This window comes from Rhamphochromis sp. 'chilingali' (genome assembly GCF_963969265.1).
Source record: "Rhamphochromis sp. 'chilingali' genome assembly, chromosome: 12".
In the NCBI taxonomy this organism is placed as follows: domain Eukaryota; kingdom Metazoa; phylum Chordata; class Actinopteri; order Cichliformes; family Cichlidae; genus Rhamphochromis; species Rhamphochromis sp. 'chilingali'.
In genome coordinates this window covers 19122855-19138062 of record NC_137939.1, presented here as the reverse complement: position 1 = coordinate 19138062, position 15208 = coordinate 19122855, and the positions used below count along the sequence as shown (strand labels likewise).

At 44.8% G+C, this 15208-nt stretch overlaps 1 protein-coding gene across 7 annotated transcripts in view; it reads left to right on the top strand.

Annotated features, from left to right (window-relative positions):
* myt1a (myelin transcription factor 1a) overlaps positions 1-15208 on the top strand; it is a 76907-nt gene that overhangs the window by 58420 nt on the left and 3279 nt on the right. For all 7 annotated transcript variants that reach the window (XM_080899258.1, XM_080899256.1, XM_080899257.1 and 4 more), the window contains 2 exons: positions 10499-10590; positions 10890-10993. In XM_080899258.1, the coding sequence (XP_080755384.1) occupies positions 10499-10590; positions 10890-10993 (196 nt within the window). The remainder of the gene's footprint in view (positions 1-10498; positions 10591-10889; positions 10994-15208) is intronic.

Sequence of the window (15208 nt, the reverse complement as noted above, 5' to 3'; positions counted from 1 at the left end):
CAGTATTAGTTCTGTGTTACATTAATGTGTAAGGAAGTGGAAGAAGAGTGTGTCCTGTAGGAGGCAGTAGAAAATGGATGCTCATGTTCTGTACATGCCCTGAAAGTAAGGTTCAGTAAACCAGTGCAACAATACCCCGGTGTAAGGCTCAGTTATTGTATTTTTATTTTTTGAAGATGCAACATCTTTTTGGCGACGAGGACGTTTAGGGGGAAGGAGTTTGGGCGATCGGACTGAAAGAAAAGAGAAGAAAATAAAGTGATGGAGTCGGCTACAGGTTTGGCTAGCTTTTCAAAGAATGCAAAAGTTTTCGGCTGGAAATAGAAGGCAGTGACCTCGAAGCGGAAATGGCTACAATTGGTACGCTAGTAGCGTTCGATCCAAAGAATCAGACTTGGGATGAGTACACGGAAATACTCGAGCAGTTTTTCGCAGCTAACGGGATCGACGATGCAGAGAAACAAAGAGCGATATTAATAAGTGTCGTCGGAGCAGCGACGTACAGCTTGATGCGAAACCTTCTCAGCCCGGCCAAGCCCAAAGACAAAACCTTCCAAGAGCTGGTGCTTCTGATGAAAAATCACTTCGATCCGAAGCCCAGTGAAATTGTGCAAGCCGAATGAAACCGTCATGGAATATGTAGTGGAGCTGCGTCACCTGGCACAGGATTGTAACTATGGCAACACGTTACAACAGATGTTGAGAGATAGGATCGTCTGCGGAATTAAGGATGACCGAATTCAGAGACGTCTCTTGTCAGAAATAGATCTCACTTTTGACAAGGCTCTGTCAATTGCAGTAGCCATGGAGACTGCAAATAAAAATGCACAGGATCTGCAGACCTCAGGGGCGTCAGCAAAAATGTTTCAGTCTCGCTAGAGGACAACAGGAGAGTCGTACCTTTAAAGCAGAAAATAAAGAGTGTTATCGTTGCAAAGGAACCAAGGACACAGCAGCAGACTGTAAGTACAAACAAGAAAAATGTCATGCTTGTGGTAAAATGGGACACATAGCTAGAGCTTGTAAAAGCAAGACTAAACTGAACCAGAAAAAGTATGGATCGACATATGTAAAGAAAGAAAAAAAGCAGAGTTCACACTACAGTACTCACAATGTGGGCGAGAAAGCAGATAACAACAAAACTGATAGCTCTGAAGATGACTCTTTTATGTTGAACTGTGTAAAGTGCAGTCAAGGGCACAAAAGAAAACTGTTCAAGTTAGGGCGTGGCAGTGCGGTACACTTAAGAAGAGTAGACCCCTACACTGTGGATATGCAAATTGATGGAAAAAAGGTGAACTTTGAAATAGACACTGGATGTTGCCTAACAGTCATGAACGAAGCAACATTCAGAGAAACAGGGAAAGACAGCAAGCCCCCCAGCCTGCAGCCCATCAAAATCAAGCTCGAAACTTATACAGGGGATCCTGTTAAGGTGATTGGTGCAACACGAGTCAGCGTCAAATACAAGCAGCAGAAAAAACATCTGCCCCTGGTGGTGGTCGAAGGCGACGGCCCCAGCTTGCTAGGTCGAGCTTGGCTCGAGGAAATTAAATTGGACTGGGGTGAAATGAAAAACAGTCCTAACAACAGAAAGCTGCACCAAGTCAAAACAACAGAGAAAACACTTCAGCAAGTGTTAAGTAAACATGAAAATGTGTTCAAAGAGGAGTTGGGCACCCTGAAAGGAATGAAAGCTGCTATTCATGTGAAAAGTGATGCCACCCCACGCTTCTTCCGTCCGCGTTCTGTCCCCTTTGCTATGCGAGCAAAAGTCGACGAGGAAATAGACCGACTGTTGAAAGAAGGCATCATCTCGCCAGTGAAATATGCTGAATGGGCGGCACCAGTAGTGCCACTCCTGAAGCCCACAGGGACAATAAGACTGTGTGGGGATTACAAGCTTACTGTAAATACCGTGGCTTCACTGGAGCAGTACCCCATACCCAGAATGGAGGACTTGTTTGCCACACTGTCCGGGGGTAAGCAGTTCTCAAAATTAGACATGAGCCACGCTTACCAGCAAATCCTCTTGGATGACGAATCGAAAAAGTACGTGACAGTAAACACATCTCGGGGGCTGTTCACGTATAACAGATTGCCTTTTGGAGTGGCCTCTGCTCCAGCAATATTCCAGAGGACCATGGAAAGTCTTTTGAAGGGGATACCTCATGTAGCAGTGTATTTAGATGACATCTTAGTGACTGGAGTGGATGAAGTAAGCCATCTACAGAACCTGGATGAGGTGTTGACCCGGTTGGAGGAAGCTGGGTTGAGGTTAAAGAGGTGCAAGTGTGCCTTCATGCAAGAGAAAGTGGAGTATTTGGGGCACATAGTGGACGCCCAGGGGCTCCACCCAGTGGAAAAGAAAGTTAAAGCAATCATGGACGCACCTACCCCCACAAATGTCACTGAACTGAAAGCATACTTAGGTTTGCTAAATTACTACAACAAATTCCTTCCAAACCTGGCAACCCGGTTGGCACCCTTACATGAACTTTTGAGACACGAGGTACGGTGGACATGGCAAAAGAGACAAGAGGAAGCATTCCAGAAATCTAAGAACCTGTTGAACTCAGCAGAGGTGTTAGTTCATTATTCTGCTGACCGTGAGTTGGTTCTCTCATGTGATGCATCCCCATATGGCGTAGGCGCCGTATTGTCACATAAGATGGAGGATGGAAGCGAGAGACCTTTGGGGTTCATGTCACGCACACTCTCTCCTGCTGAGAAAAAGTATTCTCAGCTTGACAAAGAAGGTCTAGCTGTGATATTTGGCATCAAGAAATTTCACAAATACTTGTATGGCCGAGTTTTCACGATTTACACAGATCATAAACCCTTAATCTCACTGTTCAATGAAAAGAAGCCTATACCTCAGATGGGCTCACCAAGAGTACAAAGATGGGCCGTGACATTGAGTGCTTACGAGTACAACATCAGGTACAAGCCAGGAAAACATCATGAAAACGCGGATGCGCTCAGCCGGTTGCCGGTACCAGACTCAGCACCTGAGCGAGAGATGGCTGAGCAGGTTTTGATGATGGATGTACTGGATGACACATTAGTGGACACTGCACAGATCAAACGATGGACAGCTAAGGATGTCTTGTTGTCGCAAGTCCACGAGTACACCTTAAAAGGCTGGCCAACTGAGACGACACCTGTTTAAAGCCGTATCGACAGAGAAAGCTGGAACTGAGTGTGAGGGATGGTTGCGTGCTCTGGGGAGCCCGAGTAATTATTCCCACCAAAGGCCGAGACAAAATATTGAAACTCCTGCACCAGACTCATACAGGCATGTCGAAGATGAAAGGCTTGGCAAGGTCGTATGTATGGTGGCCAGGGATGGATGAGAACATTGAAAGAGAAGTGCAGGCATGTGAGGAGTGTCAGAAACACTCCAAGTCACCACCTACTGCACCATTACACCCTTGGGAGTGGCCGGAGTCACCATGGTCCAGAATCCATGTGGACTATGCAGGGCCTTTCCTCGGGGAGATGTTTCTAATCATTGTGGATGCTCATTCCAAGTGGATGGACATTTACCCTGTGAAATCCTCTACATCACAGGTAACTATAGAGAAACTGCGCCAGAGTTTCAGTGTGTTTGGACTACCTAAAATGTTAGTTTCAGACAACGGAACATGTTTCACAAGTGCTGAATTTGAGTCATTCATGAAGCAGAATGGAATTGACCATGTAAGATCAGCACCTTTCCACCCTTCTTCAAATGGGCTGGCTGAGAGGGCGGTCCAGACCTTTAAGGAGGGGATGAAGAAAGTCAAAGGTGATACCTTGCAAACCAGACTGTCCCGATTTCTGTTCAGTTATCGCATCACACCGCATGCCACTACTGGTTTATCACCTGCAGAGTTGATGATGTCACGGAGACTCAGATCAGTTTTGGACTTGCTCATGCCTGATGTGAAAACAAAAGTGCAGCACAAACAATCGAAACAGAAAGAAAATCATGACACCAAGAAAAGACTGAGAAGTTTCACACCAGGAGACAAGGTCTTCATCAGAAACTACTCCTATGGCCCGAAGTGGATTCCCGCAGTCATTGTGAGAGCATCGGGTCCAGTGTCTTACATTGTTACCATTGGATCAGGTCAAACTGTGAAGCGGCATGTGGATCAGGTGAGAGCAAGAGTGGCTGACACTGTTCCCAGTACACCAGACAGGGAGGTGGAGCCATTGCTTGACAAAGAATCAGTGCCTGAGTGCTGCTTGCCATCAGAGTTGGACACATCGCCACAACCTCCGGCAATGGAGTTGCCTTATGCTCCGGAGACTCCAGCTCCCGGAGACTCCTCAGGGACACCCGTGTTGCGACGTTCCCAGAGAGAGAGACGTCCACCAGAGACTTTAAAGGACTTTGTTAGGTAGTGTGAGATCTTCCAGAAATAGAGCAACAATGCGCTCTGATCTCACAGGAAGGACGTACCTTCCTAGTTAGAAAAAAAAAAAAAAAAAAGAGAAACATGGAAACCTATGTACAGTTGTATGGTTGTATGGTTACCTTAATTACATGTTGATTGTTTGTTAAGCATTCTTTAGATAAACAGTTATTTTGTAAGTCAAGGGAGTTGTTGACTTAAGGGGGGAGGAGATGTGGTATCGCAAGAAATAAGTGGTTATATAAATATATGAGTATACATAATAGTTATTATTCATAGATACCTACATCCTAAGTTCCTGTTAATCTTCTGAAAGAAACAGAATGAATGTGTTGTTACAATGGTAATGCCAGGAGAGGCAGTATTAGTTCTGTGTTACATTAATGTGTAAGGAAGTGGAAGAAGAGTGTGTCCTGTAGGAGGCAGTAGAAAATGGATGCTCATGTTCTGTACATGCCCTGAAAGTAAGGTTCAGTAAACCAGTGCAACGATACCCCGGTGTAAGGCTCAGTTATTGTATTTTTATTTTTTGAAGATGCAACAATATATATATATATATATATGTATATATATATATATATATATGTAAAGCAGCTGGATAGCGTAGTGGTTAGACTACACGCCTTTGGAACAGAGGATCGCAAGTTCGATTCCTGCCTGGGGCGTCTGTATCCAGTAAGGGTCCTAAGGCTAGACCCCCTATGCTAAGCAAGCCTACCGCAGACATGAGCGAGACAGATAAATATGAAGGCATGCCGGCTCGGACGTCGCCCGGATCAACAAGGTCCGCGTCAGGTGTTGAGGAACCAGGGCACCCTGACGAAAAGTGGGCTACTGGAACAAGAAGGCATCGGTGGGCAAGAGACGAAAACAGGGCGTTGTTGGAATGCTACTATGCAAGTAACCCCGGCGGAAGGGGCTACATGAATAGGATGAGGGACCTATGGATTCTTCGATACCCAACATCCACAATGACGGCGAAACAACTAGTAGCTCAGTGTTCCAACATTCGAAAGAAGGGACTGCTCTCACAGCTAGAGATTGACGAGGTACAACACAAATGCTACGGCAAGGAGGAGTCAGGACGCCAGGTCAGGGGGGAGATATCATCACCCCCACCCGAGATTGGGTACATAGCCCCAAGTGCGATAGGAGAAGGATCGTTGAGTGCGAGAGGAACTGACCTGAAAAATAGGATAATGGCCAAGCTTGAAACCTGGATCCCACGTAGCCGGTTACCAAGATTACGTGAAGTTCCCTCAGAAGGTCTGCTAGATGATGTTAATGCAGCACTACGGGCAATACCTACAACCACGATTACCGACACTAACAAGCTGATCTACAATACGGCAACAGTGATCAGTGAGATGCTTGGCTACAAGTTGAACAGCCACAAGGGGCAGTACCCTCCATGGAGAAGGAGGCTAGAGGGCAAGATCAAAGTAGCACGGAGGGAGGTTAGCCAACTAACGGAGTTGCAGAAAGGTGCGACAAATAAGGTGCCTAAGAAATACAGCAAGCTGCCCATACCTGAGGCCTTGGAAACTGCCAAGCAAAGACTCACAGCCTTGGCCAGCCGCTTGAGGAGGTACACCAGAGAGATAGAAGGCAGGAGAATAAACCAGCTGTTCTCCACAGAACCAGCAAAGGTGTACTCTCAGTGGCAAGGGAACAATAAGAGAACAGCACCACCAAGGCTGGAGACGGAGCAATACTGGAAGAGCATATGGGAGAAGGATGCAACCCATAACGGCAATGCTCAGTGGCTAGAGGATCTGAGGGCTGACCACAGCGACCTCCCTGAACAGGGTCCAGTAACCATCACAGTGGCAGATATCCAAGAAAGGGTCTCCAGTATGAAGAGTTGGACAGCACCAGGGCCCGACATGGTTCACGCCTACTGGCTGAAGAAGCTGACTGCACTCCACGAGCGTCTGGCAGCACAAATGAACCAGCTGCTAGTTAACGAGAGACACCCGGAATGGCTAACTGAAGGCCGGACGGTCCTGATCCCCAAGGACCCCAAGAAGGGACCGGTCCCCTCCAACTACCGACCAATAACCTGCCTCAGTACTACATGGAAGCTCCTGTCAGGCATCATATCGGCTAAGATGAACAGGCACATGGGTCAATACATGAGCGGGACACAGAAAGGAATTGGCAAGAATACCAGAGGCGCAAAACACCAGCTACTGGTAGACAGAACAATCAGCCGAGACTGCAAGACCAGACTGACCAACCTGTGCACTGCCTGGATTGATTACAAGAAGGCCTATGACTCAATGCCCCACAGCTGGATACTGGAATGCCTAGAATTGTACAAGATCAATGGGACCCTAAGAGCCTTCATCAGGAACTCAATGGGGATGTGGCGTACAACACTAGAGGCCAACTCCAAGCCCATAGCACAAGTCACCATCAAGTGCGGGATCTACCAAGGAGATGCTCTGTCCCCACTGCTGTTCTGCATAGGCCTGAACCCCCTCAGTGAGATCATTAACAAGACTGGCTACGGATACCGACTACGGAACGGAGCAGTTGTCAGCCACCTCCTGTACATGGATGACATCAAGCTGTATGCCAAGAGTGAACGAGACATCGATTCACTGATCCACACTACCAGGCTATACAGCAATGACATTGGAATGTCGTTCGGACTGGAGAAGTGTAGTCGGATGGTAACAAAGAGAGGGAAGGTAGTCAGAACTGAGGGGATTGAACTACCAGAAGGCAACATTGCAGACATAGAGGACAGTTACAAGTACTTGGGGATCCCACAGGCGAATGGGAACCATGAAGAGGCCGCTAGAAAAGCTGCAACCACCAAGTACCTGCAGAGGGTCAGGCAAGTCCTGAGGAGTCAACTGAATGGTAAGAACAAGATCCGGGCCATCAACACGTACGCCCTGCCCGTGATCAGGTACCCTGCTGGGGTAATAGGCTGGCCAAAGGAGGAGATAGAAGCCACTGACATAAAGACAAGAAAGCTCCTTACCATGCATGGAGGGTTTCACCCCAAATCCAGCACCCTGAGGCTGTACGCTAAGCGGAAGGAAGGGGGCCGGGGACTGGTGAGTGTCAGCACCACAGTCCAGGATGAGACAACGAACATCCAAGAATACATTAGGAAGATGGCCCCAACTGACCGAGTGCTCAGTGAATACCTCAGGCAGCAGAAACCCAAGAAAGAGGAGGGAGAGGAGGAACCATCATGGAAGGACAGGCCCCTGCACGGTATGTACCACCGGCAGATAGAGGAGGTGGCTGATATCCAGAAATCCTACCAGTGGCTGGACAAAGCTGGACTGAAAGACAGCACAGAGGCACTAATCATGGCAGCACAAGAACAAGCTCTGAGCACAAGATCCATAGAGGCTGGGGTCTATCACACCAGGCAAGACCCCAGGTGCAGGCTGTGTAAAGATGCCCCAGAGACAATCCAGCACATAACAGCAGGGTGCAAGATGCTAGCAGGCAAGGCATACATGGAACGCCATAACCAAGTGGCCGGCATAGTGTACAGGAACATCTGTGCCGAGTATAACCTGGAAGTCCCGAGGTCAAAATGGGAGATGCCCCCAAGGGTGGTGGAGAATGACCGAGCTAAGATCCTGTGGGACTTCCAGATACAGACGGACAAAATGGTGGTGGCTAACCAACCGGACATAGTGGTGGTAGACAAACAGAAGAAGACGGCCGTAGTGATCGATGTAGCGGTTCCGAATGACAGCAATATCAGGAAGAAGGAACACGAGAAGCTGGAGAAATACCAAGGGCTCAGAGAAGAGCTCGAGAGGATGTGGAGGGTGAAGGTAACGGTGGTCCCCGTGGTAATCGGAGCACTAGGTGCGGTGACTCCCAAGCTAGGCGAGTGGCTCCAGCAGATCCCAGGAACAACATCGGAGATCTCTGTCCAGAAGAGTGCAGTCCTGGGAACAGCTAAGATACTGCGCAGGACCCTCAAGCTCCCAGGCCTCTGGTAGAGGACCCGAGCTTGAAGGATAAACCGCCCGCAGGGGCGTGCTGGGTGTTTTATATATGTATATATATATATATATATATGTATATATATATATATGTGTATATATATATATGTGTATATATATATATGTATATATATATATGTATATATATATATGTACCGTAATTGTCGGGCTATAAGCCGCTACTTTTTGCACAAGCTTTGAACCCTGCGGCTTTTAGTCAGGTGCGGCTTTTCTATGGATTGTCCATGATTGTTGTCATATCGTAAGACGATTTGTTTTGTTTGTTCCGCTGTTGTACGGCACTACGTTGCTTGGCGGAAGGATCGGGGTTCAAGAGTGGTATGTTGGTCACATGTCCATCCGCCAGGCAACATAGTGCCGTACAAGTAGCGCGAAAAACAAACTTCAAAGTAGCGCTATGCGTTCAGAGGGAGGTGTGGATGATGAGCGGCGATAAACTTGCGAAAAGCAAGTTATGCTCAACTCCACCGGTGGATTCTGACAGCGTGGAAAAGTGTGAAAACATCCACGATCACCAGCGGATTTCGAAGGGCTGGACTGCTGCATGATGGAGAGGACACCGCCACGGCCCTTGGGTGTTCGACTCTGACACTGACAACGAGGATTTCTTTTGTTTTGAAAGTGACAACGAAGGAAAGAAGCTGAGAGTGGATGACGAAGCCATCCTGAGCCTGTTCGTTTCCGACACTGGAGAAGAGGACTTTGGTGGTTTTAGTGCGCAGGAAGAAGAGAAAGATGGTGAATGACTGACTTTTCTTCTTGTTAAAGCTGTGTCACTGCACCTGAGCCTAAAAGGTAGTCTGAATCTATTTTTCTGGTGTGCTGTAGGTTATTATGTACTACATTTGTTACTCATTTATGAAGCACAGCACATGTGCAAATATGTACCCATAACTTGTTTTTCAAAATATTAATAAAAGGGATGTGTCTCCAAACAGCCATCTCTTTCCTGACAATTCGCTTTGTGCATATTCTCTTACATATGATAAGTCAACATTGAAACACCTGCGGCTTTTGGTCAGGTGCGGCTAATGTATGTACAAAACAGGATTTTCCCCTGATTTTAGCTTGTGCGGCTAATATTCAGGTGCGCTTTGTAGTCCGGGAAATACGGTATATATATATACATATATATATATATATATATATATATATATATATATGTGTATATATATATATATGTGTATATATATGTATATGTATATATGTATATATATATATATATATGTATATATATGTATATGTATATATGTATATATATATATATATATGTATATATATATATATGTATATATATGTGTGTGTATATATATATATAATATTTTGATTTGATATATGGCCTCATATCAGATAATCTAATAACATTGTCCATCATTAACCTAAGGTGCTCTGGTAAGTTCAATGTTATGCTTGAACATGGCATTTGTTTTCACCAACCCATGCCTAGCACAGATTTCCAATAACAAAACACCACTGGATTAGATCAAGCAAGCTGTTTCTCTCAATCATCCCTCACCAGGTAACTCCAACGAGACTTCATTGTGGGCACTGAAGTCTCTATAGAGAAACATTGCACCCAACCACAGTGCTTGCATCCATGGGTGGTGGATCCACAGGGCGGCAAAACTGTTATTTTTGTGTGCTGTGCCCGAACAGGCCCCATGGACCCCAGGGCTGGATCCAATGGTGGGCCACAATTTAAGGTTAACCAGCCCCAAGAACTCAGTTCCATGAGGGTTTTTTGAATTGTTCTTTGACAAATAATGAAGGTGGCCATGCAAAATATTTACAATAAAGCTCATTTGAAATGTACAAATTCTATTTTTGCTGTATTTTCATGTATGTTTGTACATTTAAATAAAAACCTATTTTCCATTTTTCTGGCAAAATCTGAAAAAATGAGGGGTTGCTCAAGACGTGTGTGTGTGTGTGTGTGTGTGTGTGTGTGTGTGTGTGTGTGTGTGTGTGTGTGTGTGTGTGTGTGTGTGTGTGTGTGTGTGTGTGTGTCCCTTCTTATCCATGTGTCCACTATTTCAGCCTTGTGTGAGAATGTAAGAGCTCTTGATCCTCATCAGCTGCTTCTCTCAGTCTGTCAGGTTGTCCCAGAGCATCAGCCAACAAGAAAAGAGCCAAGTTCCCTGGAGATGAGTATATCACTGCAAAGTTCAGAGCCAGTGATGGTAAGAAACCGTGATGTTTCCTCTCTGCTCAAAATTATGCCTGTGTTACATTTGTTTTTGCTCCTATACTTCCCAATGAGAGTTACATTTTATTTATATAGCACTAAAGCAAAACAACAGTTGCCCCAAGGTACTTTATATTGTAAAACCACTACTATAACAGAGAGAAAACCCCAACAATCAGATTACAATCAGATAGTTTAAATGCTGAGTGTAATCCAAATAACAGGCTACCAAAGCAGGACTATTAGGTGTCTTCACATTCATTTTGCTAATAGTGAATTTCTGATCTTGCTCAGTGCTGGACAATGATGAAGATATCAAGCAGCTCAATAAGGAAATCAACGAGCTGAATGAGTCCAACTCAGAGATGGAGGCCGACATGATAAACCTGCACACTCAGGTGAGTGCAGCTTTTCAGTCACTGCACAGCCAGCAGGACCCCATGTTCTATTCCAGATATTGCCATGTGACATTACACCCAGATATGGTGTATTGGTCAGTCTTCCTACGCAGCTACCAACACTGGTAAAACATTCAACTCCATAACAACCAAGGAAACATCATAATTTATACAGTCCAAGTTCTTAAAAAGTTGAGCCACCGTGTAAAGCATTAAAAAAAATGTGAATCTCTGCAAATTTTACAGACCCGAACACAGAAAGCATATCAGATGTTTAAGCTGAGACATTTTACTATGTAAAGGCTGGAAAAGCAATTATTACTAAAAAAAAAAAAAAAAGAAAGAAAAGAACAGCTGCAGGAACATTTTGCACTTAATTTGAATAGTTGGCCACAGGTTGGTAACATGACTGTGTGTAATCAGAGCATCTTAGAGACAGAGTGTTACCTTGTGCAAAAATCTGTTTTCAATTATGAAACAATTCCAGAATAATGTTCCTCTGTGTAAAATTGCAAATCTTTCAATATGTCATCTATATGTGAAAGACTCTTACCCACACAGCATTCTGTAACTGTTTGGTTAGTTTTTATTTAACGTTTCTGGCACACACAATGCTTTCCGTTCGCCCAGGTGTTACCACAGTACTGTGTCCGGAGCTCTGAACAAGCCGAACAGAAGTGTGATGAATTGGTACAAACTGTACGGAGTGGAGAATACTGTCTTTTCCTTGGATTCTGCAGACAAGGGAATCTGCCAGTACCTCTTGGTTAAATCCAGTGTCATGAAAAATAACACTGGCCTGCCTAAGCAGTCCAGGAGCTCGTCGACCCAGGACATGGGGTAGGCATCAAGCCATGACACTTTGTTCCCCTTGCAGTAATAGACACAGAACCGTATAGACCCATCTTTCTTCACAACCAGAACTATGGGCCTACAACAAGCACTGTGCAACTGTTCTGTCACTCCCATTTTCAGCATTTCAGCCGATTCTTTCTGAACAATTTGTCGCTTATGTTCAGGCAACCTGTAGGGCTGTAAATGCACCATCACGCCAGACTGTGTTTCAAAATGGTGCTCTATGAGAGTCATACAGCTAGGCAGCAGGGAGAACAATCTGCAAAACACTGTTGCAATGCTGCAACATCCATTTTCTGGGACTATGTGAGATGGTTATCACAATGGAGGGAGGCGGGAATGGTGGAATTTGGTACCTCCAGCTCCAACTCATCTCTCTCTTTTACCAGGCTCACCAGAGAATCAGTTTCAGCCTCTCTTCACGCTTTAAGGAGGTTGAGGTGACAAGTTTGAGTGGCACCTCCCCTGTTCGACCGTATCACTTTATAGTCAACGTCCCCCACTCGCCGTGTGACCATGAAGGGTCCTTGCCCATTGGCAAGTAATTTCAAGCGAGAAGAAGGAAGCAAAACAAGCACTTTATCTCCAGGTGAAAATTTGCCAAAGTCTAGCCTGTCTGTTGTACTGGCACTGCTGCCGCTCCTGGGCCTGGTGCAAATTCTCTCAAAATGATCACACCAAAGTATGCAGCTTTGCTCACAAGTCCAGGACATACTGAATGTCGTTTTTATAATAATAATAATAATAATAATAATAATGGATTGGATTTTTAGCGGGACTCAGACCTTCCTCCCAGTTTTATTTGATTAGGTTGAGCAGCCCTGTAGCTTCCTGCAGAACAGTAACTCGAAGGGAGAAAATTCCATGGAGGCCTACAATCAACAGAGGGTCTAACCAGCGATCCCAACTATGTTCATTCTCATGAATGAACTTACAAATCATGGATTTTACAGACTGAAATGACCTGAAAAAGCAGCACCTGCACCACTCTCTTTGCAGTGCGCAGTGGCACTACTTCTGGGTATCACGTTGCATAAACCACTAGAACTAAGACAAAGTGATAACTGCATCCAGTGAAATGGCCAGATCCATGCCAACAGGCTCAAACGGGACCTCCATTTATGGCAGTGGACGCAAAGACACTCCTCTGTGCGAGTGTCACAACTCACTCAATAAAGACTTGACTCCTTACGAGGATGCTGTATGTCCCTCAGGGACCGGGGAGGGTGCCGGAGCCCCAGTGATGCGGAACACCTGTCCCACCTCAATCAGCAGACACTCCCACTTCAGGTGTCCTGGCTGCACTCACTCCCAGCACTCCTGCCCTGGCGCCCGTGCCATGGCTCAGAAACAGTGCCATTCACTTCAGGATTCTCGGGGACAGAAAAAAATTTTTTTTTCCCCAGTACTCAGTGCCAGCTATGACGCCGTTTAAAATGCAGAAGGTTGCAGGGCCCTCCCATGGCTCGCTCATCCAATTATTTTCAACTCCTGTCACAAAGTCAAAGAAGAAGTGCAGACCACCCTAATTCATCACCTTGCTGCCAAGTGATTTCTTATGTTTATCTGTTCTGTGCCAATCCTTGTCACAGTTTTTACTTGTATACTAATCCCACTATGCATTTTGATGTCTTTAAAGCATAATCAAGCAAACAAGTGACAGAATGCTTTGGAGACCTTAACTTTTATCAAAATACAGTTTTGCTAATGTCCACTACACTGCCAACCTTAAAATCTTGACAAGGCTTTGTTTGTTTGTTTTTAATGAATCCATGCAGAATTCACTTATATGACCGTTGGGAAAACAATGGAATGTCTTGCCTTATCAAGACTTCTTTTTTCCGAGAGGTACATTTACCAAAGCCTGCGTTGTTACTTCTGTCCTATTTTGGTTTATGAGTAAGGTTGGTGAATGAGCTGAATACTACACTAGTTCACTCTGTTGTGTATATGGGTGTCCAGGTATTTGTATTCCTCCACCACATCACATTGGAGCATAGAGTGTGTTATACTTTTGTCACGATAATACACACTGTAGCCGATTTGTATCTACAGGTATCAGAAAGAAGCCACAACCAAGGTACGTGGATTATTTCTTTTTATAACTTCAGGACATTACAGGTCTGCTAGTTATGTGACATACAATGCTGTTATGTCACACCCTCTGGTATTAAGTTCTAAATTCATGTAAGACTTCCAGAGTACTCTGATAACACTGAGAAGGGCATCTCCAGTTTAATAGTAAATGTTACATGGACTGATTCTTACATAGCGCTTTTCTACTCTCCCAGAGTACTCAAAGCGCTTTATACAACATGACACATTCACCCATTCACACCCATTTACACAAGCATGCTTACTAACTACCATTCACACACATTCTCACTTCGATGAATGCAATTTTAATTAGAGCAACTTGGGGTTGATATCTTGCCCAAGGATATTTGGCGTGCAGAGTAAGGGGAGCCAGGGATCAAAACACCAACCTTCTGATCAGCAGATGGCCTGCTCTCCCTCCTGAGCTACAGCCACCCCATTTTCTGTTCTTTAAATTACTTATTGACATCATAGTTCAGAAAACATCCAAACAAACACATGGCATCTCTAAATTCAAACTCTTTTGTTTAGTTAACATGTGAGTACATATATATACATAAAGGTCTAATTCCAAACTGCATATCAGGTTTTTACACATGCATGTTGAAAGGGCAAAAATATTCTTGAGGCGCTGTGAATAATATTATTAAAATTGAGGGTTATTATACTGTGGCATTACTTTAAATGGAGCAAAACTGTATTTTGATAAAAGTTAAGATCACCAGAGCATTCTGTCGTTTGTTTGCTTGATTATGCTTTAAAGACATCAAAATGCATAGTGGGATTAGTATACAAGTAAAAACTGTGACAAGGATTGGTACAGAACAGATAAACATAAGCAGTCACTTAGCAGGTGATGAATTTGTGTTGTTTGCACTACTTCTTCTTTGATTGGGTGACAGGAGTTGAAAATAATTGGATGAGAGAACCATGGGGAGGTCCTTGCATAATTTCAAGAAAACTGCATTTTAAACGCTGTCACAGCTCACACTGAGCACCAGAAAAATGTCTTTGAACACCGCTTTTCCCGGCACCCACAAAACAGGCATTCGCAAGAATGACTTCCAGGCTCGCCGGTCTATGACAGCGGACCCAGTTTCACTGTCTGTAAACACATTTCCATCCATTCAACCAACAAAGAAGCTATGAATATGCTGTGAATAACATATGGGTTTATGCCAGTCATTACATTCTGTTTTCATTTCTATTTTACAAGCATCCCAGTAGTTTTGGAATTGAGTTTGTAGTTTTCGAGCTGTCGGT